At 43.5% G+C, this 22,687-nt stretch overlaps 1 protein-coding gene across 1 annotated transcript in view; it reads left to right on the forward strand.

The window, feature by feature from the left end:
• Nucleotides 1–9,275: 9,275 nt before the first annotated feature.
• LOC147603440 (NAD(P)-binding Rossmann-fold superfamily protein) overlaps nucleotides 9,276–22,687 on the forward strand; it is a 129,803-nt gene continuing 116,391 nt past the window's right edge. The window contains exons 1-4 of the mRNA XM_086796579.1: nucleotides 9,276–9,462; nucleotides 19,660–19,734; nucleotides 19,826–19,939; nucleotides 20,036–20,164. Coding sequence (XP_086652705.1) covers nucleotides 9,373–9,462; nucleotides 19,660–19,734; nucleotides 19,826–19,939; nucleotides 20,036–20,164 — 408 coding nt within the window. The 5' untranslated portion in view covers nucleotides 9,276–9,372. The remainder of the gene's footprint in view (nucleotides 9,463–19,659; nucleotides 19,735–19,825; nucleotides 19,940–20,035; nucleotides 20,165–22,687) is intronic.

The raw sequence follows: 22,687 nt of genomic DNA on the forward strand, positions 1-22,687 counted from the left end.
CAACATTCTATTCACTAAAGGCCAAGGAGTCTATGAGCTTTTTGCAAGGGCACCTCTATTTATGGGTCATAGACTAGTGCATGCAATGGCTTTTGATCCTCTTTTTGATGTAAACAAAAGCATGATAGAAGCTTGTCCTGTTTGGGTTGAGATAGTAGGCTTGCCCCTTTGGCTAAGGCCTACATTGAGCGAGATCACTAGCGCTATTGGTCTAGTTCTTTATTTGCCAAAAGATTATGTTGGAGGTCATCAAGCCAATAATATATGCAGTTCATGAAACACTATGGTGGAAACCCCCAAGACCTTAGAGGTAGAATTAGGAGAGCTGGGTAAGTTGGAGCTGAACTTGAAATTTGGGCCATTTTTGGGCGCTTGCTTTAGACATGGTGGCTTTAGGCACATAGCAAAAAACTGTGTTAGGGGGGATACAGGTAAAACCAGACAGTGAAGTAAAGGAGATGGGAGAGACTTGTGGAGATAATAGGGCTAAGGGAAAGGAGACATGCACTGACAGAACTGAAGAAAGAAAAGGGAAGGAGACCTTATACAATGAAGGGAAAACTCAAGGTGAGGGAGATTGGAAAAAAGTTGAAGGGAAAACTAATTTAAGACAGGCTAAAGAAAAGGCTAGGAAAGCTCTCAACAAAGGGGTTGTTAGAGAAAATCAAAGGAATAGGTCTTCAAGTAATTTGAGTCCTCTGTTGTATTCAAGTCCCTTTAGTCCCTTGGGTGATGAGGATAGTGGGACCTCTTCTATTCAAAAATTTAACTGGTAGGTGGAGGAGGCTTGGAAAGAGATACAAAAAGGCGGGGCTCATAGAGGGAATGAGGAGGAAGTGGACATGGTACCAGAAACAACTTTAACATGAGTAAGTCATTAAATGTTAATGGATGTACATGGAATGTTACATGAATTAAAGATAATTAAAAAAAACTCTACTTTTTGGGGACTAGTTAAGGAGTGGGATCTCTCTATTATGACTATCAAAATGAACATAACTTGTTTGGTCTTAAGTCTATTAGAAAAGATAGACATAAAGATTGGATTGTGCTATATGGGGGAGTGAATCGTGGCTTTAGTGGAGTGATGACTGTTATGAAAAGTAGTTTAAAGCCTAATATTGTAGCTAATCATCCTAATGGTAGGGTATTGGTAGTGGAGATTCTAGTAGATGGGGAAAGAATGTGGGTAGTGAATATTTATGGGGCCCATAATGATAAAGTTAGAAGTGGGATGTGGGAGTGGATCGCTAATCTAAATATCCAGGGACAATGTATCTTTTAACATGGTTGAGAAGTAGAGGGATAGGTGTGGCCTGGATAAGGACTTGAAGGAGGGGTAGGTGAAACTCATTCCTAAACAAGCAGCCTATGGACAGATTCAATCATTGGAGACCCATTACCTTGTTGACTATTATATATAAAATCCTGGCCAAAATTATTGCTATAAGGATTACCCCCGTCTTCCAAGAAATCATCTCCAAGAGGCAATATGGATTTTTAAAATGTAGGTCTATCTATGATAACATTTATGCTACTATATTGGGGAGAGATCTAGCTTTGAGAACACATTAGAAGTGCATATTATTATAACTAGATCTTGAGAAGGCTTATGACAGGGTGCATTGGTCATTTGTGGCATAGGTGATTAAAAAATTGGGGTTTGGTGTTAGGATTGCTACATGCATATATACCCTTACATTGGGAGGACAGTCTAAGTTGATGTTGAATGGGAGGTGGGGCGGGAGGGTTTGAGGTGAATAAGTTAGTAAGACAGGGTTGTCCTCTTGCTCCCCTATTATTTTCTATTGCTTCTCATCCTTTGATAGTGGCGCTGGAAGATGCTTATGCTGAAGAGAGGGTTACTGGACTCAAGTTGAGTAATGGTGCGCAGCTGATTATACAATGCTTTGTAGATGACTCTTTACTCTTTTTGAAAGCAGATGATGACAATGTGAGACAAGATTTATGCATTATTTAGGAGTTTGCAGATGTCTTTGGGTCCAAGTGCAATGTACAAAAGTCCAAAATAATAAGTCTGTTTGACTTTGGGCATACATGATGCAGCATGTTTTGGTTGCAAAAGGAGTGTGGAACATTGTGCAGGGTACGGATATACGTCCAGGTTCTTTTGGGGTAGAAGTAACAAACAAATAGCTGAATGACTAGGCCCTAGAGAGATTTTGTTAGAAGCTTAAAAAATGGGAAGGCATTAGAATTCCATTCCATGATAGGGTGACTATATGCAATACTGTGCTGAATGCTTACATTATGTTTTTATGCCCTATGCTAGAATTTGGGAAGTGCCATTGGCAAAAGATTGTGAGGCCCATAAGGGATTTCCTATGGACAAATCGAAGCTCTAGTAAGAAGGTTTCAACCTAGCTTACATGGGATAAACTAAGCTTACCCACGATTGAAGGAGGCATTGGTATTCTGCATCTCCCTTCTGAGACTGTAGCAAGGATGGCTTTACTTCTTCCTAAGTGTCTTCAGTAAAAGGAGATATGGACTAAGATGTTGAAGGAGATTGTGGAAGAATCCCATATTTATCTTGAGGAGGGTAGATGGCAATGACCAGGATGGAAGGATAAACTCTTTTCTTATGCCCCTCTTAAAATCACAGGATCTCCTCTTTGTAGAAGGCTTTGTAGTAAATGGAAAGAGGCTTTGAGGTTGATGGTTTGGGATGGATGTTGCAGAGCTTCAGGAAATTCTCTCTTAAGCATGGGAATTTGGTGGACCCATAATTTCAACCCTCCTTTAGCTCTTGAGGGTTAAGGAGGCTATCTAACTGCTGGGATGAAACCTCAGTGGGGTGGAAAGAACCTGAACATCTAGAAGAGGAATTTGGAGTGTCTCCCAGGGAGGGGCAGTTAGGTAGACAGGTGATTGAGGAGGTACAAAAGGATTGGACATCTATAACCTTTGATGAATCCTGTTGGATAAAGGTTGGGTTTGGTACAATGGCGTAAAACTGGACAAAGGGGCAACAAAGGATTTATATAAGGAATTAAGAAAAAGTGAGGAGAATGTAACAAAATCTGGAGGGTAAACTGGAGCCCAAACAGTTGGAGAACGAGATGGACAACAATATGGGAGATTAATATTCCCACAAAATCTCAAGTCTTTCTTTGGAGAGTATGCCTGTGGGCTTTACCCATTGGGGCTAAGCTGCTTCAGAGAAACTTCACCAGTGGTTGCTGTCCCAGGTGCAAGGCTGCTCTTGAAGATGGGAAACATGCCTTTTGGGACTGCCTTGCTATTAGAGGTACTTGGACCATAATTGGGAAATGGGTCTACTGTAATATAGGGATACAAGGCCAATGGGGGGACTGGATTTTAGGGGAATGATTAACTAATGATGTTGTTGCCATATATATAGGTAGTGATGTGTGTGAACACACTTAGGACCGCCGGGGCACTTTTTCCCTCTTTAGGAGGTTTTTTCCCCCGGCTTGTATATACGCCCATCATTCTAGGGCTAACTTATCTTTTGTACATTGACACAATCTAATACACTTTGTGTTGTGTGCATTCTTGTTTCTTCTTCTCCAAGCTTTGTGTGCTTTCCTGCAACCTTAATTCCAACAATTGGTATCAGAGCAGGCATCGGCTCCCAGGGCTACGCCACCGGCACCCTCCGACTCACGTTCTCCGATTGAGGTGAGCTTTCACGAGCGCTTGCAGGTCCTTGAACTCTGCAAATAAGCCCGTATGGTTTTGCGTTCTCAGAAATCGCATCTGAGGTCGCTTCGGGCTCCGTTTTTGCATTTCAAGTTCTGCACAGGTGTTTTCGTCATTTTCTGTAGAAATTTCGACAGTGCAGTTTTCTGCAAAACAGGCATACGTATTCTATTGTGGACCGTGCTACATAGCACGAGTTGTTTTCTGTTCAGTCTTTGCTTCATTACAGGCAGCTTTTGCATCAGTTTCAGTCAGTGGCCATGGCTGATAACAGCAATGATGTATTTCGCATGTTGTCTGCTGAAGACAAATGGATGGAGACAGCAACTACCCACTTTGGGCATACATGATGCAGCATGTTTTGGTTGCAAAAGGAGTGTGGAACATTGTGCAGGGTATGGATGTACGTCCAGGTTCTGTGGATGTAGGATCTGTTGAGGATGTTGCAGGTTCTAGCAGCTCTACTGTTGCTGCTGTTTTACCCACTACTGAACAAGCTCGTTGGGATGGTAAAGATGCACAGGCTCATGCCTTGATTGCACTTTCTGTCAAACGTAATATCACCCCACATATTCGTTCAGCTAAAACAGCAAAACAGGCTTGGGATATTCTAGCTGGTTTGTATGCAGGTCGTAACGAGGCAAAAATCTCTTACCTGCGTAAAGAGCTAGAATTGAAGATTATGCAGGAAGATGATGACATGAATGTTTTTCTTGCTGAGATTAAAGATCTCAAAGAACAGTTGATTTCTGCAGGTGAGATTATTCCTGATCATTCTCTTGTGCAGACTGTTCTTGATGCTTTACCTGAGACATATCAGACTTTTGCTTCCACGTGGAGACTTCTTGCTGAGGACAGACCTGATGCTGTCAAGTATGATACTTTAGTCAACAAGCTCTTGCAAGAAGCGCAGTCCAAGCAAAATAGGGCCAGGCAGCGTGCAGTTGATCAAGCATTTATTGCTGCCCAGCAGCAGAGAAGAAGTGGTAAGGCAGCCCCTTCCACTGTTTCTTCTCCTATTAGTAGGTCTGCAACTTCTTCTCCTTCCACAGGTAGCAACAATAAGTCTGAGAAGGCTCTTGATAAAGGCAAGAAAAAGACCAGGTGCAACTATTGTAAGGCAAATGATCATGTCATTAAGAATTGCCCTAAGCTAAAGGCTAAAGAGGCAAAGAAGAAAGAGTCAAATGCAGCCACAATAGTGGATGCTTCTACAAATGCAGATTCTGCAAATGTTGTGCAGGATACAGAATGGGCATTTAGCGTGTATTGCCAGTATGACCCATCTGTACATGATGCATGTTTGGCAGTTTCTGTTGACTCTAATGTATGGTATTTTGACAGTGGTGCTACAAAGCACATTACCTCACATCGTGATATGTTCACTTGTCTTGAGGCTGTCTCTAATGGGAATACTGTCACATGTGCCAATAATGCTTCTTACCCAGTGAAGGGCGTTGGTAAAATTATGCTTACTACTGCAAATGGCAGCGCTTTCACACTTTCAGATGCTCTGTATGTGCCAGGGATAAAGAAGAATCTATTGTCTGTCTCTGCGCTTGCTAGACTTGGACTTGTAGTCAAATTTGTGGATGACAGATGTACTGTTCATGATTTGACTTCTGGTGATACGATTATTGCATCTGGCACCTTGTTTCGTGGGTTGTATAAGCTCAATTCTTATGACAAGTGTGTGGAAGATTCAGCAAATGCAGTTTCTGATAAAAAGGCAGTTTCAGATGCAAAACTATGGCATGCTCGTTTTGGTCATCTGAACTTTGCTAGTTTGCTGCGTTTGCAGAAATTTGATATGGTTGCTTCATTGCCCCCTCTTGAGGCACCATTGAAACATGTTTGTGAAGGCTGTATTTTGGGCAAAATGCAGCGTTCTGCGTTTCCAAAGGATGGTTCTGTGCGGGCTACTCGCAAATTGCAACTTGTACATAGTGATGTATGTGGGCCTATGCAAACTCCGTCATTTGGTAAACACTTGTACTTCATGACTTTCATTGATGATTACTCAAGGCATGCATGGGTATATCCACTGAAGGCAAAGTCCGAAGTGTTTTTGTACTTCAAACAGTTTTTTCTTATGGTTGAAAATGTATCCAATTGTACTGTGGGCACCCTCCGTTCTGATCGAGGGGGGGAGTACTTGTCTAAAGAGTTTGATGCATTTCTGGCTAGTCGTGGGATAAAACACCAATGTACAGTGCCGTATACCCCTCAGCAAAATGGTGTTGCTGAGAGGAAAAACAGGTCACTTATGGAGATGGCATGATGTATGGTCAAGAGCCAAGCTTTGCCACATGCTTTTTGGCTTGAGGCTGTCATGTGTGCTGCATATGTACTCAACAGGTGTCCCACTAAGGCCTTGCAGTCTATTACTCCATACGAAGCTTGGCATGGCAGGAAGCCTTCTATTGGTCACTTGCGTGTCTTTGGTTACTTGGCCTATGCTTTAATGCCTGTGCAACAACGCAGAAAATTGGATGATAAGGCTGTCAAATGCATTTTTGTTGGTTACAGTGCTGAGAGCAAGGGTTACAGATTGTATCATCCACAGTCAAAGCGTATCTTGATTAGTCGAGATGTTGTTTTTGTGGAAGATGTTATGCAGCCTTTGTTATCATGTACCAAAGAGACAGGTGTGAGCTCACGGGATGTATTTGATACATTGTTGCCTCTCTTTACAGGTGGGAATTCAAATGTAAGTCCTAATGAGGTAAATATTCAGCCTATGCAGATTTCAAACGACATCATAGATCAGCCTATTTCTGATGCAGATTTACAGGATGTAATTCATGAGGATAGGGCTGAAAATGAGCAGGCTAGAGGTATGCCTAAATGGCTGGTGCAAACCTTGCGTGATAGTAAAATTGATGCACCTATATCTAGTCGTACTCGTTCAGGTTTTCAGCATGCCTCTTATGCATCAGATTGTTATGCTTTGGCTGTGTCTAGTATGTGTGAAGAGGAAGAACCTCTTTCATTTGATGAGGCACAAAAATCAGAAAATTGGTTGGCTGCAATGCAAAGTGAATATGATGCTATAATGAAGAATGGTACATGGTCTTTGTGTGATTTGCCTATTGGTAAAAAGGCCATTGGATGTAAGTGGGTTTTTAACTTGAAGCGAAAGCCAGATGGCAGTGTTGATCGCTATAAGGCTAGACTTGTTGCAAAGGGTTATGCTCAAGAAAAGGGCATTGATTTTGATGAGACCTTTGCTCCCACTTGTTATATGACTACGATTCGTAGCATTTGTGCATTGGCAGCTCATAATGGTTGGAATGTACATCAGTTGGACATAAAGACTGCGTTCTTGAATGGAGATTTGCATGAGGAGGTGTATGTATCGCAGCCTCGTGGTTTTGTTCAAAGAGGGCAGGAAAACAAAGTGTGCAGGTTGAAAAAGGCTTTATATGGTTTAAAGCAAGCTCCACGAGCTTGGTATGAAAAGATACATGCATATTTGACTGCACATGGTTTTCAGAATAGTCCAACAGAAAGCACTTTGTATGTTAAACGTGTGGATGATGTACATCTAATCATTGCTCTCTATGTCGATGACATGCTGCTCACAGGACCAAATGAGAGTCATATTGCTGATTTTAAGGCTGATTTGAATGCTTCTTTTGAGATGTCAAATTTGGGGCATTTGCATCATTATTTGGGGATACAAGTTAAGCAGTGTGATGGAGGTATTGCTTTGTGTCAAACAAAGTATATTGAGACATTGTTGCGGAGATTTGGCCTTGAAGACTGCAAGTCTATTGCTACTCCAATGAAGAGAGGTTTGAAATTGAGTCTTCATGATGCTGGAGATCACTTTGATGTCACACTCTATCAGACAGCTGTTGGTTGCCTCATTTATGTATGCATTACGAGGCCGGACATTCAGTTTGCAGTCTCACAGGTGAGCAGGTTTATGCATAGCCCAGGGTCTCAGCATTGGAAGACAGTTTAACGCATCTTTCGCTACTTGAGTGGCACCATACATCTTGGGTTGTTTTATCCCAAGGGGGGATCGGCGCCGCCAAATTTACATGCTTTTTCGGACTCAGATTGGGCTGGTTGCTATGACACAAGAGTGTCCACAAGTGGTTTTTGTTTCATGCTCGGTAGCTCATGAATATCTTGGTTGAGCAAGAAGCAACCTACTGTGGCCACTTCTAGTTGTTGTGAAGCTGAGTACAGGGTAGCTTTCACAGCTACGGTTGAGTGTGTGTGGCTCAAACGGCTTATGGCTGACTTGGGTGTTGGACAGGAGTCTGCCACCTCTATCTTCACTGACAGCCAGAGTGAATTGGCAGTTGCGAGAAACCCAGTTTTTCATGCTCGCACAAAGCACATTGAGGTGCATTATCACTATGTCAGGGAGAGACTCTCAGCAGGAGAGATCAGCTTGGCCTATGTGCCAACACAGGACAACCTCGCCGATCTTTTCACAAAGACGCTTCCTCGTGAGAAGTTCGAAGCTTTCGACAAAGCTTTGGGTTTGCTCCCCTTTGTGGACTGATCTACTTCGGGCATGGCACTCCCCTATACATGAGTGCCAGCTCTCGTTCACACCATCACTCCCAGGGGGGATTTGTTGCCATATGTGTGTGAACACACTTAGGACCGCCATGGCACTTTTTCCCTCTTTAGGAGGTTTTTTCCCCCGGCTTGTATATACGCCCATCATTCTAGGACTAACTTATCTTTTGTACATTGACACAATCTAATATACTTTGTGTTGTGTGCATTCTTGCTTCTTCTTCTCCAAGCTTTGTGTGCTTTCCTGCAACCCTAATTCCAACAATGGACATGCTGATTTAATCTTCAACATAATCAGGTTCTGCTATCTTTGGGAGATATGGAATACCAGGAACTGTATAGTTAGAGTTGATGTATAAATGTATATACATGTGCTGGTCTATTTACTATGTGAATAAGCTTAATAAGGAAGAGATGATGCAGATGATTCACGCCCTGCAAGCAGCAATAGTTTGATTCCTATGCCTTTTAGGGAGACTTTCATATATATTGGGCTGAGACTAATAGGTTCTTTTCTCTATATTTTCAAGAAATTACAGGGTTATATTTGAAGCCAAAGCCAGTGAAGTTTGGACCAAAGACCAGAAGGTGGAACCGTAAAGAGAAACATATTGTCTACACTTTTGTGGCCTTTATAGAGAACCCAGTTGGAACTAGACCAGTAATTAAAATTTGGACTAAGAAGGGTGAAGTTTTGGAGAAACAATCTCCTAAAGGCTACACTATTGAAGCCATGATTGAGGCTTGTATTCAGTTAGGGTATTAGATCTCAAGGGGAGAGTCTTCCTTTGTATTAGAAGATGATAGATGTTCTTTGGTTTGTGATTTTCTGAATAGGGTATGAATGATGTGAAATCTGATGTAAAGCTACTTTTTGGTAATATATACCTCCACGTAGTGTGTGCACTTAAAACCTATAAAAACTAAACACAATTTTGCAATATTTCCCTTTTAACCTACAACCTTTATTTTTTCAAAGATTATGACACTTTAGTTTAAATTTAGATTCGTTTTGTGACAAAATCATTTTTTACAAAGTATGTAGTATTGTCCCACGTAAATAAATGTGCCAGCAAAAGAACTGTGTATTCCCATTACATTTACATAATCAAGCAAGCTGCTAGCTACAGATCAAGCGAAAATATGGAACAAGAGGTGGAGGGCTTTCTGTCAGCGCTGGAGCGCCTGCGGCCTGCTCTCTCTGATCCTCACCATCAAGCTTCTCTTTCCCAGGTGCGTGGGCGTTTTTGTGTGTATGTGTGCGCGCGCTCAGTGATGTCAACCCTAATAGACAGACAGAGCCTTTTGAAACGGTTCAGGACCAACATGATCTGCCTGGTGGCACGATAAAAACTTGGCCAGGCCATACCCTAGGCACATCTACCCGAATCGATCTCCATTTTAGCTTACAAAAAAACATAAGACGCAAGACTATACGTTGCACACATTCATGTAGGTCATTCAAACATAAAAAAGCATTCACATTCCCGGGAAAAAAAGAAGAAGCATTCACGTATGTATGTCAAGAATGCGTTGCATAAAAAAGAATTCATGTGTGATTATAGATCGCCTTGAATGAGAATATTCGAATGCAATGTATGGATGATTGCCGTGAGGACGGCATTTTCTTCATGCCTTCTATGCATTAACACATGCTAGTACATATGAGGCATTGACATGTATGAAGACTACATGTGGGGGCATGAAACTGATTTTGGATCATGGAATTGATCTTGTTGAAAACAAAACAGGTTAGGCTAAAGCATAAATCAAAGACTGTTTAATGGATTTTTTGGGACATTATTATTAGATTATTTGATGAATGTCCTTGTATGATTTGCCGGGAATGAATGATTTTTGGAGGGTCAAGAAGAAAACTTTCTCAAGATTCTCATCCATCTGGCAAGAATGGAGCTATGAAGACTGAAGACAGGAAAGAGTCAAGGAATGTCCTAAATGTTGCAGAGGTGAAAGAGGGATCCACTATTGCAGCAAATAGGCACAAAGCTCCCAGAATTCTGGCCAGAGTCCGTGAAAGCCTTCAAACACCATCTTGCAACAAACATACTTGTAAAGGTTATCAAAGGGGTTGCTGGGCCCAACCACAGTTCCATTTGGGCTCCAGAGCATCCTCAGCTTGATGCTAGACCTACATCGATCATGTGCATCACTCAATTCTTGGCATCCTTTACAACTAGAGCTCACTATCCAAGTGTTTGCAGGGTAGCTCGACAATTGACTGAGGCTGGCTAGCTGGAACAATAGCCTGGGAATCATCCTCATACTCATTTGGTTCTCCAAGAAGTGGTGGCTCATCAATAGTGGAAGCTGGGACATGCTCATCAAAGGCAACATCCTTGCTGACAACAACCTTGTTTTGCACTGTGTCATACAACCTGTAGCCTTTGGAAAGAGAGTTATATCCCAAAAATACAAGCTTCTTGGACTTCGAGTCAAGCTTTTGTCTTTGCTTCTTTGGAATGTGAACATAGGCATTACTCCCAAAAACACGAAAATGGGAGACATTTGGTTTCCTACCAAAATAAACCTCATATGGAGTCATCTTAGGTACTGAAGTCGTTGGAGATCGGTTGAGGCTATGGACAGCCGTAGCCACAGCCTCTCCCCAAAGTGGACAAGGAAGATCATGATGCTCCAGTATCGTCCTCGCCATCTCCACCACAATCCGTCTTACGCTCAAGTATTCCATTCTCAGAAGGACAGCTCCTGCATGATGCCATGCTCCGCACTAAACCGCACAAAAGCATTAGAAGAGAACCCCCCTCCTTTGTCAGCTCGAAGAGTCTTCATCTGCAATCCAGACTCCTTCCACTCCTTGAACCGAGTAAAGGCTTGGTCCTTCTGGGAAAGAAAATAAACCCATGTAAACCTGCAACAATTATCCACAAGCAACATGAAGTACAAGGAACCTCCCAAAGATGGGGTTTGCATAGAATCACACAAGTCAGTGTGTACCAACTCCAAAGGTTTCGAAGCCCGCCTAGTAGCTTGCTTTGGAAAAGACTCCTTATGTTGCTTACCATGAATGTAAGAACTACAGTGTCCTTGCTTGTTGCCAACATCTGGCAAGTCATCCACCATCTGGTCCCGGAAAGCTCGTCGCAACGCATCCATATTCAAGTGGTCAAAATGGAAATGCCACAAATCACCGAGCTGAGTACCTGTCAGAGAAGAGAGTGCTGAGAGTTTGTAGATCCCATTCTCCATGCCTTCCCAAACAACTTGGCGTGTTGCTTTGTTCCGGAGAGCAACAAAATGCTCATCAAACTCCACTTGGGTCCTGTATGCCAGTCTTGCAAACCTCATGCAGTGACAAAAGATGAAAACCAAGGGATGGGACATCAGGAACTTGGGAGGAGTGCTTTCTCCCTTTGCCATTGGGAATAATCTCTAACCTGTCCTCATTGTGAATCGGGATAGTGGATTTGTCACCAATGAAGATGTGACCTGTCTGTCGTCGAAGATCCTGTAATAACTCTCGGGAAGGATTCATGTGCCTGGAAGCACCACTATCGAGAATCCACTCCCGAGTATCCTGACCAACTGCCTCCCTGCTCGAAGAAGATGAAGCATCTGTGTCCATAATCTCTAAGTACACAAAAGCTGGAGTCTTTGTAGTTGCAGTTGAAGAATCAGCACTTTTCTTGGTACTCCGTTGAGGATACTTCCTCCAATAGTGACCCTTTTGGCTACAATGGTTACAGGTCCGCTCGGCCTTCAAAGCATTACTCTCTGAGTTGGGCTTCTTCTCAGAAGACTTTCCTTTGTCCTTCTTGTTGTTGTTGTTGTGGCCTTTCGACGGCTCGCCAGTCAGAGCCTCCGAACATCGGCCCTGTGGACGGTTTGTAAACCTCTCTTCTTGATCCAAAACCATCGGCACAAGCTCCTCCCATGTGATGGTGCTGAATATTGAGGGGTAAACAATCTGCCTCCCACTGGTGATCAAAGAAGAATAGAAAGCTGAATACTGAGGGGTAAGATGAGATAGCAAAGTGATGGCCATATCCTCTAAAGATATCTCCTTCCCAGCCTGAGGAACCTCCTGCTGAAGAGCTTGGAGTTTGTTGATGTGCTCTTGTATCGTCGAAGACTTTGTAGGATTCATCACTCGCATCTGCAATTCCAAGGAAATCTGCTTCATGGGTGATACCCTGTTATACAATGTTGGTGTTGGACTCACACACACACACACACACAAACCTGCACATTAGGGTTAGGTGCAGGATGGAGAGAGAGGGCCAAAAGTGTGGTAGCCACAAAATGCAAGTCAACCCTTGCATGTGTGTCACATCCATATAATATAGAAGTACAAAATATTATATGTAGAGTGTCCTTTCACACTTGATATCCAAGGGGAAAAACCACATGGGAAAAAGTGTCCTTGGTTAAGCCCTGTTCACACATAGCACTACCATAAGTGAGCATATGCCTACAAAGTTGAATTTTCCAGTGCATTCCACCCACAGACGGACGACCAGACAGAGATATACAACCAGTTGGCCTTTGATGTGTTGAAGTGTTATGTCCACGATTAGCAAGGTAAGTGGAAATCTTATTTGCCTTTAGTTCAAGCTGTTTTGAATGATTCTTTTTCTTCAGCTATTGGCAGGACTCCATATGAGGCAGCGTTTGGAAGACCTTTTCAGTCGTTTTGCTGACCAGGACTTCGTCTAAAGTACCTGAGGCGAACAGAGTAACAGAGTCTTACTAGGAGATTTTAGAGTCAGTAAAAGACAGATTGGCTAAAGCGCAAGAGGCCTACACTCGACAGGCCAATAAAGTCTGAAGAGATATGAAGTTTTCGGAAGGGGATTGGGTTTATCTTCGGATTATGAAGCAAAGATTGAAACAGGTGGGCAAGAGATGCCCAAAGTTGTCTTTCAAGAGCTTTGGACCTTTTTCCACCATCAGGAAAAAGATTAATGAGGTGTCTATACAGTTAAAGCTACCTCCGAGTTGGACTATGCACGATGTGTTTCACGTTAGTTGGTTAAAGCCATTTGCAGGTCCTATCCCTTTAGAAGTCAAAGACGAAGCGGAACCAGATATTGTTGATGAAACAGAAGTTATGGTTCCAAAACAGATCCTTCTGCACCGTTTCAAGCATGGCTTAGGCTGAAGACTAAGACAGTTCCTCACAAAGTTTTAGGATCGAGAGACCACGAAGCGGTATGGCTCGACAAAGAGTTTTTCGAAGACTATCCGGCGTTATCGACGGATTATTTGGAGGCTATGCAGCTTCCGTCAAGTTAAGCAGAAGGGGACGTCACGTGCATTCCGCACTTGGATGCCACGTAGACATATCTATACAGAAGGTGCAGGACCGGGGATGGTGAACTGGTCCCATGTGAGCCCAGTCCGGGATGAGTCAGCCTGGGATCCATCTTAGTCGTCCGAGGTCAGGTGTGCATTGTCCTGCACATGAGTCCAAGGTCAGGTGTGCAGTGTCCTGCACATGAAACAGTGCCAGTCCGCGCTGTGAGTCTCCCTCTAGAATGATGTCAGTGATTTTGTGTATCTGGTATGGTACCGGATGTCAGATCTGTAGTTAGTTAGGGTTTGCTTTTAGAACAAGGGGTCAGCCCATAGGGCTACCCCGGGTCTTTGTGTGGGCATGGGGATAGTGTGAAAGCATTCCGAACCACGTTTGGGTTGTATGAGTTCTTGGTTATGCCCTTTGGTTTGACAAATGCGCCTGCCACATTTAACAGAATGATGGACAGGATTTTTAGGCCTCATAGAGAGTTTGTGGGCACATTCTTTGATGATATGATTGTGCATTCACAAACTGAGGAAGAGCATAGAAGGCATTTGGCCATTGTGTTTGCAGAACTCAGAAACCATAGGCTGGTTGTTAATGGCAAGAAGAGTGAGTTCTTTTTGCAAGAGATACATTTCTTGGGGCATATTGTGTCTGCTCATGGAGTCCGTATGGATCCAGCAAGGGTGGAAGCAATACTTAATTGGCCAGCTTTGAGGACCGTGCATGATGTACGTAGTTTTCTAGGATTGTGTTCCTATTACAGGTGGTACATACGGCACTTTGCTGAAATTGCTTCGCCTCTTCATGCTTTGACGAAGAAGGCAACTCCGTTTAGATGGGCTGATCGGGAAATTACAGCATTCAAAAAGCTCAAAGAAAAGCTTACTTCGGATCCAGTATTGGTGTTACCGGACCTCCGAAAGGCTTTTGTTGTCCAATGTGATGCATGTGGAAGTAGCATTGGTGCAGTTCTCATGCAAGAGGGACATGTCATAGCCTATGAGAGTAGAATATTGCAAGATGCCGAGAAGCATTTACAGGTTTATGAGAAAGAGATGTTGGCTGTAATTCACGCTCTTTCTACATGGAAACACTACTTGCTTGGGGCTGATTTCACTGTGCAGACAGATCATCAGACCTTGCGATATTTCCTCACGCATACTAAGCTTTCAGAGAAGCATATGCGTTGGGCAAACTTTTTGTCTATGTTTCACTTCCAGATTGTGCATGTGGAAGGCTAAAAGAATGTAGTGGCAGATGCTTTGTCACGCAAGCCACAGGTCTCTGCAGTTTCACTTGCTTATCATCATGAGCTTGATGAAATGAAAGAGCAGTATGCCCATGATGAGGACTTTGAAAGGTTGTATGATCAGATGTCTGAGGGTCAGCGGCATGAGCACTATACTCTCAGGGATGGATTTTTATTGATGCATGGCAGACTGTGTGTTACCAGGCCATTGCGACTCAAGGTTATGATTGAAAGTCATGCTCCACCGTATGCAGGTCATAGAGGTATTGACGCCACGGTAAAAGCAGTGGAGACTTTCTTTTATTGGCCAACCTTGAGAAGAGATGTTGATGCCTTTGTGAGGCAATGCATCGTATGTCAGAAGGTAAAGTTTGACCGTCAGAAGACACCAGGGTTATTACAGCCTTTACCTATTCCAGATAGACCTTGGGAGAGCATTGCCATGGATTTTGTATTTGATCTTCCACAGACACAAACGGAAAATGATGGCATCTGGACTATCATATGCAGGTTCAGTAAGCAGGCTCATTTCATTCCCGTGCGTAAGACGATCAAAGTGGATCATATGGTGAAGTTGTTCATGGCGAACATCTTCAAGTATCATGACTTGCCTACGTCTATCATTAGTGACCGTGATCCACGGATGACGAGTTTGTTCTGGAGAGGGTTGTTTGACAACATGGGTACAACTCTCAAGTTTTCATCGTCATTTTATCCGCAGACAGATGGTCAGTGAGAAGAGGCTAACTCTACAGTGTTGGATCTTCTCAAGTGTTATGTGTCAGAGCACAAGCAACAATGGGAAAAGTATCTTCCTTTGGTGGAATTTGCATATAACAACACTGTGCATACCTCGACAGGCAAGGCGCCTTTTGAGATTGTAGGAGGGAAGAAGGTACCACCCATTTTGCATACAAAGGATAAGATCTTTGAAGCTGACCAGTATGTGGAAAACATGGATGAAGCTTATCGGAGAGTTAAGTTGGCACTCCAGAAAACTCAGCAGAAGCAAAAGAAAGCCGCAGACCGTCACAGACGTGATTTAGAGTTTGCATTGGGTGATTGGGTTCTTTTGCGCTTTGAAAAGGCTAGACTCAAGAAGATGAAGGGTAAAGAGCGCTTATTCCCTAAGTTGAGCATGCGTTATTATGGGCCTTTTCAGGTTTTAGAAAAGATTGGTGAGGTAGCCTATCGTTTGAAGCTACCAGATCACTGGAGGATCCACAATGCTTTTCACGTGAGTCTCCTTAGACCTTTCCGTGGGGATGTGCCTGAGGATGTATCATATGAGGCTCAGCCGGAAGTTGAGGAACTTGATGAGGTTCTGATTCCAGAGCAGATACTGGCACATAAAGAAAGGAAGGTACGAGGTAAAGTTTCCCGTCGCTATCTTGTGAAGTTCAAGAACTATTCACCGATGGATGTGAAGTGGATGGAGGAAGGTGACTTAACAGATTCACCTCAGGTTTTGCAGCTTTATCTCGATGCCTTTGAGTTAGAGCCGACTCTTGTTGTGGCTCATTCAGGTTCAGCAGAGCATGGGTCTGGAGGATTACCTGATGCTCAAGAGGGGGGTAGCACCTCCACTCCCTTGATACAGATAGGCTCAGATGACAATATGTGTACTAGTCACATGGGATTTTGTGGATATGTATGGTTCACAGTGGTATACAACTTGGACTATTACTACGCCATTGATTTGCAGTGAATGATGTTACATGTGCATGGCTTAGAGAGATTGGGACGCTGATCTTGCCATATTGTATATTTCACTTTGGATATTTTGCTGTATCACCAGAATGCAATCGAGGACGCTTGCCATTTTTCAAGAGGGGGGTATGTCATGGCCCTGTGAAAATGGAATAGCACAAGTGTGGGCATGGTGGTTGCTGAGTCAGAATATTGAATGATTCACATGGGGGGTGCCCGGACAGAGAGTTAATGATGTGTGGACATCCCTAGGTGTGAAGGGGGGAACTAGAACATTAGTATTTTAATGTTTTATTAAAGTTGCCCCTAGGCCTTAGTGGCCCCTAGGGAAACTTTAATAATAATTAAAGTGGGGGGCCCTAGGATTATTATAGAGAGGGGGCAACTCCACTTTTGGAGGTATGACTCTCTCTATTCTCTCTCTCTTGCTTTTTGGAAAAGAGGCGTGTATTCTCAAGCGTGGAAGAGAAAGGAGAGGATCTGGTCGACTGCTGAAGGGTGGTTTTACTGTTGTTTTTCTCTGTACAAACCAGCCGTACAGTTCTGTACGGACAGGTTGCAGCAGGTACAGGCTGCGCTGAGTGATCTATGCACCAGGAGAGTGGGCGGCGGCTGTAACAGACTGCTGCAGTGGCTGGTACAAGCTGTGCAGACAAGTACAACTGCAGGTACAGCACTGTACGACTGCCGTACAGTGTACGGACAGTTCAGGTACAGCAGTACTGCTGCAGGCGGCGCTGGATAGGTTCTGGACAGATCTGACTGCGCAGGTACAGTCGTGTACAGGTGCTGGCTGCAGGCGGCGTATGCAAGGACAGCTTCTGGCTCGTATCCCGAGGCAGTACAGACTGGTACAGGGCTGTTTTTCAGGATTGTACAGACAGGTACAGCACTGAGGTGAACACAAGGAGGAGGGTACAGACAAGTACATACACTCGTGTGAAGCAGGGTTGTGGAAACAAGTGCCTGCAAGTACAGATTAGTACCGTTGCTTCCTCCAGTGCAAATACACGGGCTGATTTTGGTAAGCTCTGCATCTGTTCATCTATCTCTCTTTCTACTGCTTGATGTCTGTTGCAGATTTGAGCTATCTGGCCCCTTGTGAGAGGAGGGGTATGGCAGATTGACAAGGGTTGAGACAGGGGTTGGACAGTACATGTATGTATGAGCTGAGATGTTGAATCATGTGCTTGAGTTATGCCAGATGTATGCTCATGGCTGCCCTGCTTAGTGGTCTTGGCTGATCAGAGGGAGGCACAGTGTGTTATTTGAGACACAGGTCTGTGTGCGTGGATCCTCTGTGCTGAGAGGGATTGTGGGCCGTCAGATTGGACATACAGGTGTAATCTCTTGGCTGATTTTTGGTTGTACTCAGCCTTTCATACTTTTGGAATTGAATAAAGAAATACTGCAAGGGGCGCCAAGCTTTGGGGCCAACAGGTGTCGCTTTGTTTTCAGATTTGGGCACTCTAGCCCCAATCTTTTCTGTTTTCATATCTAGACTACAAGTGGACGGGTGACTGCTAGTCTACCGCACTCTGGTTTCTATCAGAGGCGGGTTTCAGAGATAAAGAGTGCGGCGAAATCACACATACAACACACACAAGAGTTTGTATTATGTGCAAGAAAGAAGTGTTACAATTGTACTTCAAGTACGAAAGATATGGTTGAGTGAAAATGTCAATTGCTGCCCTATGACCTATTGTATACGTACTTTATACTTCAAGCTAGCACTTGGCCTACATAGAAATGATTTGAGGTCCAATATTAAGACAAGCATGTGATTTTCCAACATAAGTACATCTAAGCATCACTATTGTTGGCCGGCTAGCAAATACAGTGTTGGCTTGACCTGCCACATCATCACTGCCAGTCTGCCATGCGGCACCTGTACGAGTCCGAGTGCTCCCACACATGCTGCATGACTTCTAGAGTCTAGCCACGTGTACCTAGGGTGAGGTATGCCACATTCTCCCCGACTTGTATCGCAACTGTCCTCAGTTTCACGATGTCCATATAAAGTTCGCTTTCATAAAAGAAAAGATCCAAGCAAAGGTCATCCAAGATACCCAAGATCCCGAACATTGTGAGACCACTTTGTGTTTAGTGCAAAGGTTCACATTTCGTCCTCACCGTGTCTACACAAAAATCTAGCACAAAGACCTGCAAAGAAACATGCCTGCTCTAGCACTTTCCGTTTGTCCTACTGTCCATGAAGAAACACTGAAGGTTGTTGAGTGTCCTCTGCTGCTAGTGAACACTGTAGAGAAAGGCATGGAAAAACTCAACTATCCACCCTCTAGTCACTAAAGCATCGGTTAGATGGATCACGATACCCGTATGCACCAACTCCAATGCACCGTGACAAAAGAAAGCAACCTAGAAGTGCTGCAGCCAAATCTGTGTCCATTAGTGCTGCTTGGCACCTGCATGTCTATACCACCATCTCCTTGTGGAACATACTCCAAGTAACACATCCGTTGATACACCGAAGCAAAATCTCTCACTGTTTGTTGGTACAATCTCCAAGAAAATTGTGCACTGTGACACACAGCCACTGGCATATCCTCCCAAGGTGAAGACAAATCCGGTGACATGTCTTCTTGTGGTTCCTCCATGACACTAAACACTAAAGAAACTCCACCCAATGCAAACGACAAAACGTGAGAAGAGTCCTTCTGTACTAGCCCTGAAACTGAAGCAATTGCCATTGAGGCCAAAGATTCTCCACCTAGTGCACATGGCCACTGCGAAGACTCTCCCTCAGAGACACGGCTAGAAACTTCCTTTGTTCAAGCTTGTGGCATGATGCAATGAAGCACCTTGGGCGTGTGCTCAACCTGAGACGTGAAAAAAGCCGAGACGCACACACATACATCTCTTTCACGCTAATCCTCTGGTTCTGCAGAAGTCTCCTCCTCAGACTACTCAAACTGTAGAATATCCTCCTATCCAAGAGCTAGCAAAGCTGCCTCGTGCAGGGAACACTCCCGATCGAAACACCAGCCAACCACCTGTGAAACTCATTAATATTGCCTTTCTTTGGAAACATGTATGGATATATTAATATTTTACCATCATATATGAATCTCAAAGTATTCCATAAAATCTACCTTAAAACTTGTATTCTAATTTGGATTGTTGATTTGAAAATGCTTCCTTACTTTACATTTTATGTGGTTTACAGCTGCAACAGTATGCAGATCGCATTATGTCTCTATCAAAGTCCCTACCAGGACAAGGTAGAAGAGATAAGATCAAGGTTAGTGAGCTTTTTCCTTCCTTTTTTGTGTTCAACACAAAAAATATCTTATGGTATTAAAGTAACTGGATTTAGCATGATATGCCCTCAGGAGATGAGCTCTGAGGTGGTTGATAGCAATCCTTACAGCAGGCTGATGGCGCTTAAGCGCATGGGCATAGTAGACAACTATGAACAGATTCGGAACTTCTCTGTTGCTATTGTGGTAAGGTTATTGTTTTTTTTTTTTGGTTTTGTTTTGAAGGGAATCTTAATTTTATTTGGTCACAAGCCTTCACCATGATCTTATTTTTGACTTCAGGGCGTGGGTGGTGTGGGCAGTGTGGCTGCAGAAATGCTCACTAGATGTGGTATCGGCCGTCTGCTACTGTATGACTATGACACTGTGGAGATAGCAAACATGAATAGGCTATTTTTTCGGCCTGAACAGGTAGCAACTACATCTAGTTGTACAATTACTGAACACCAATTTTTGGGTAGGTATGGTAGATCTTTTCTTAGCAAGCTCTGTATTTGAGTTTCATTCACATTAATATCACAAACTACAGTTGAAGCTTAAGTGGTTTCAACGCGTGTGTGTGCAAGAATGAGATGAGATGCCTAATATGATCCTTGTCTTGCCTTTATATAGGGAATTGGTAGCAAGCTGTATTCAGGTTGGCTAGGGCTTTATGACCCCAGAAAGCCATCAAAAAGGTCTCTTATTAGTGCCCACCTATTGATCCATGTCCTAGGCACCTCCGGACACCTATTGGGCTGCCCAAACAGCCCCAAACAAGCCATATGCTGCCAAACAGCCCCAAACAAGCCACATATTGTGCCATGTATTTTACTAAGAAGGCAGCTGCAAGATAAGCTTTAGAAGGGTGTGAAATATGGTTGAGAGAAACCATTGAAATCTAAGGTTTAGTGAGAGAGTCTTTTGCACAAATCCCTATGTAACCAGAAATGAGGCATTGTATTGTAGGTTGCATTATGGTGTGGTGTGTAAATAAGTTTAAATTGGTTGAAATAAACCCATTTGATTAATGTGGTTCCAAAAAATCATAAGAAAGGGCGAAAATGCACATATTGTGAGACATTTTGAGCATTTTACCTTGATTTAACAGCATGGAGAAGAGGGCGTGTGAGAAATCCACGAATTTTAGTGTGTGTAACTCCGGGTGGGGCAGGGGTTTCACAACTTAAATCGGCCACAACCTTAAACTTGTGCCACTTAATTCTACAAAACTGTAAAAGAGAGGTACATTTGACACCACATAGAGGCCGGAATGGGTCAACAAACCCCACCCCCACCCCTTGCATGGGTAATTTATTACCCAAGGGGAAAAATATCATGTACAAGCTTTGGGGGAGCACACACTCCAGATTTATCCACATACAACCATGAATAATTCGTATACACGGGTTGTCATCGAAAAGCCCCATGAAAATGCCAAGAATATGTATATTCAGTGTATATATTGACCAAATGCTTTGTTTTTGTCTCTGTCCTTCTTCACTATTATTTCTTTCTCAAATCTCTCAATTCGTAAGTTCAGATTTTTATGACCTTATGAAGGTATATGTATATTGACCAACATGGCTTATCCAATAGTCCACATAGCTGTCCATAATTCCATATGACTGAATCGTAAGCCCATAAAGCTGTCCATAAATCAATAAGGCTCATCCATGAGACGGACACTTTCTGGCGAGACGAGTCTTCACGCCCTTGAGCAAGTTGGTGAGAGGTGCTACAAGGTGAGAAAACTTGTCCATATGCTACCGTAGTCTTGACAAAGACCCACAAATGAGTGGATTTCCTGGGCTATCTTGGGAATATTCCAATTGAGAATGGCTTGTATCTTTTCAGGATTGAGGCTAATACCTTGTGAACTAATGATTTATCCCAGGTAATGTATTTTCGGTACTTTGCTTGGCATTTATAAACAACTCATTGTCTTGCAAGAGTTGCAAAACTTGTGCCACATCCCGCTCATGCTGCACTATCGTTGGTGCATTGGTGAGTCCAAAGGGCATCACCACAAATTCGTAGTGGCCATGCTCGGTCCCAAAGGCGATTTTTGGAATGTCAGCCTCAAAGACCCGAACATGATGGTAGCCACTCTTAAGATCTATCTTAGAGAAGAAAAATATTCAATTCATCGCTCGTCGGCAAGCTCCCGTTAGATCCCCTACGCCCTCTTCCCCCCACCCGCTAAGTGCCTCTTCTTCCTCCCTCTTTTTCCTTGCTTCATTGCCCGCCTCCCCCCCCTTTCTTAGCTTCGCTGCCCACATCCTCCCCTTTCATCTCTTCACTGCCCCTCCCCCCCTCTCTTTGATCTGCTGCCCACTCCCCTCCCCTTTCGCTGCCCTGCCCTCCCTGTTCGCTCCCTCTGTCCGCCTTTTACCCGCCTTGCCTTCCCCTTTTCTTTCTTTCTTTTCTTTTCTTTTCTTCTTTAAAATAAAAAAATAAAAAATAAAAAAATAAAATTTTATTTGTATTTGTATTTTTAATTGTTATTGTGTCTCCACTCGGCTTTTTAAAAATATTTTTTATATTTTTAATTGTTTTTTTTTGAGCCTCCCCCCCTTCTTTTTTCTTGTTCTTCTCGTTTCCTCGCCCTTCTCCTCCCTCCCCTCCCGTGTAGGTAGTTGCTTCTTCCCGGTTTCTGGGGGTTTTAGTTTTCTTGGCAAGCTTCGGTTCATTCTGGTCTTCATCCTCAAGAGGACTCCATGGCTGCCGCTCCGTCATCCCCGACCGAAGCTGCCGTTGCTTGCATTTCCTTCTCCGAAGCAGATCTTCAGGTTCTTGCCACGACTGTTGCCTCACTTGAGGCCTCCACCACCCTGGTCTGCAAAATTGTTGGTAGCCATCCCACGCGCGGACAAGTTAGGGATCTTTTTCAGGCCAGCCTCATTGGTGAACCTGCAAAGATCACCGATATTCACTCTTTGGGACGCGGATACT

This window comes from Cibotium barometz, chromosome 64 (assembly GCF_041138505.1).
Source record: "Cibotium barometz isolate CiBa-2024 chromosome 64, ASM4113850v1, whole genome shotgun sequence".
Classification (NCBI taxonomy): domain Eukaryota; kingdom Viridiplantae; phylum Streptophyta; class Polypodiopsida; order Cyatheales; family Cibotiaceae; genus Cibotium; species Cibotium barometz.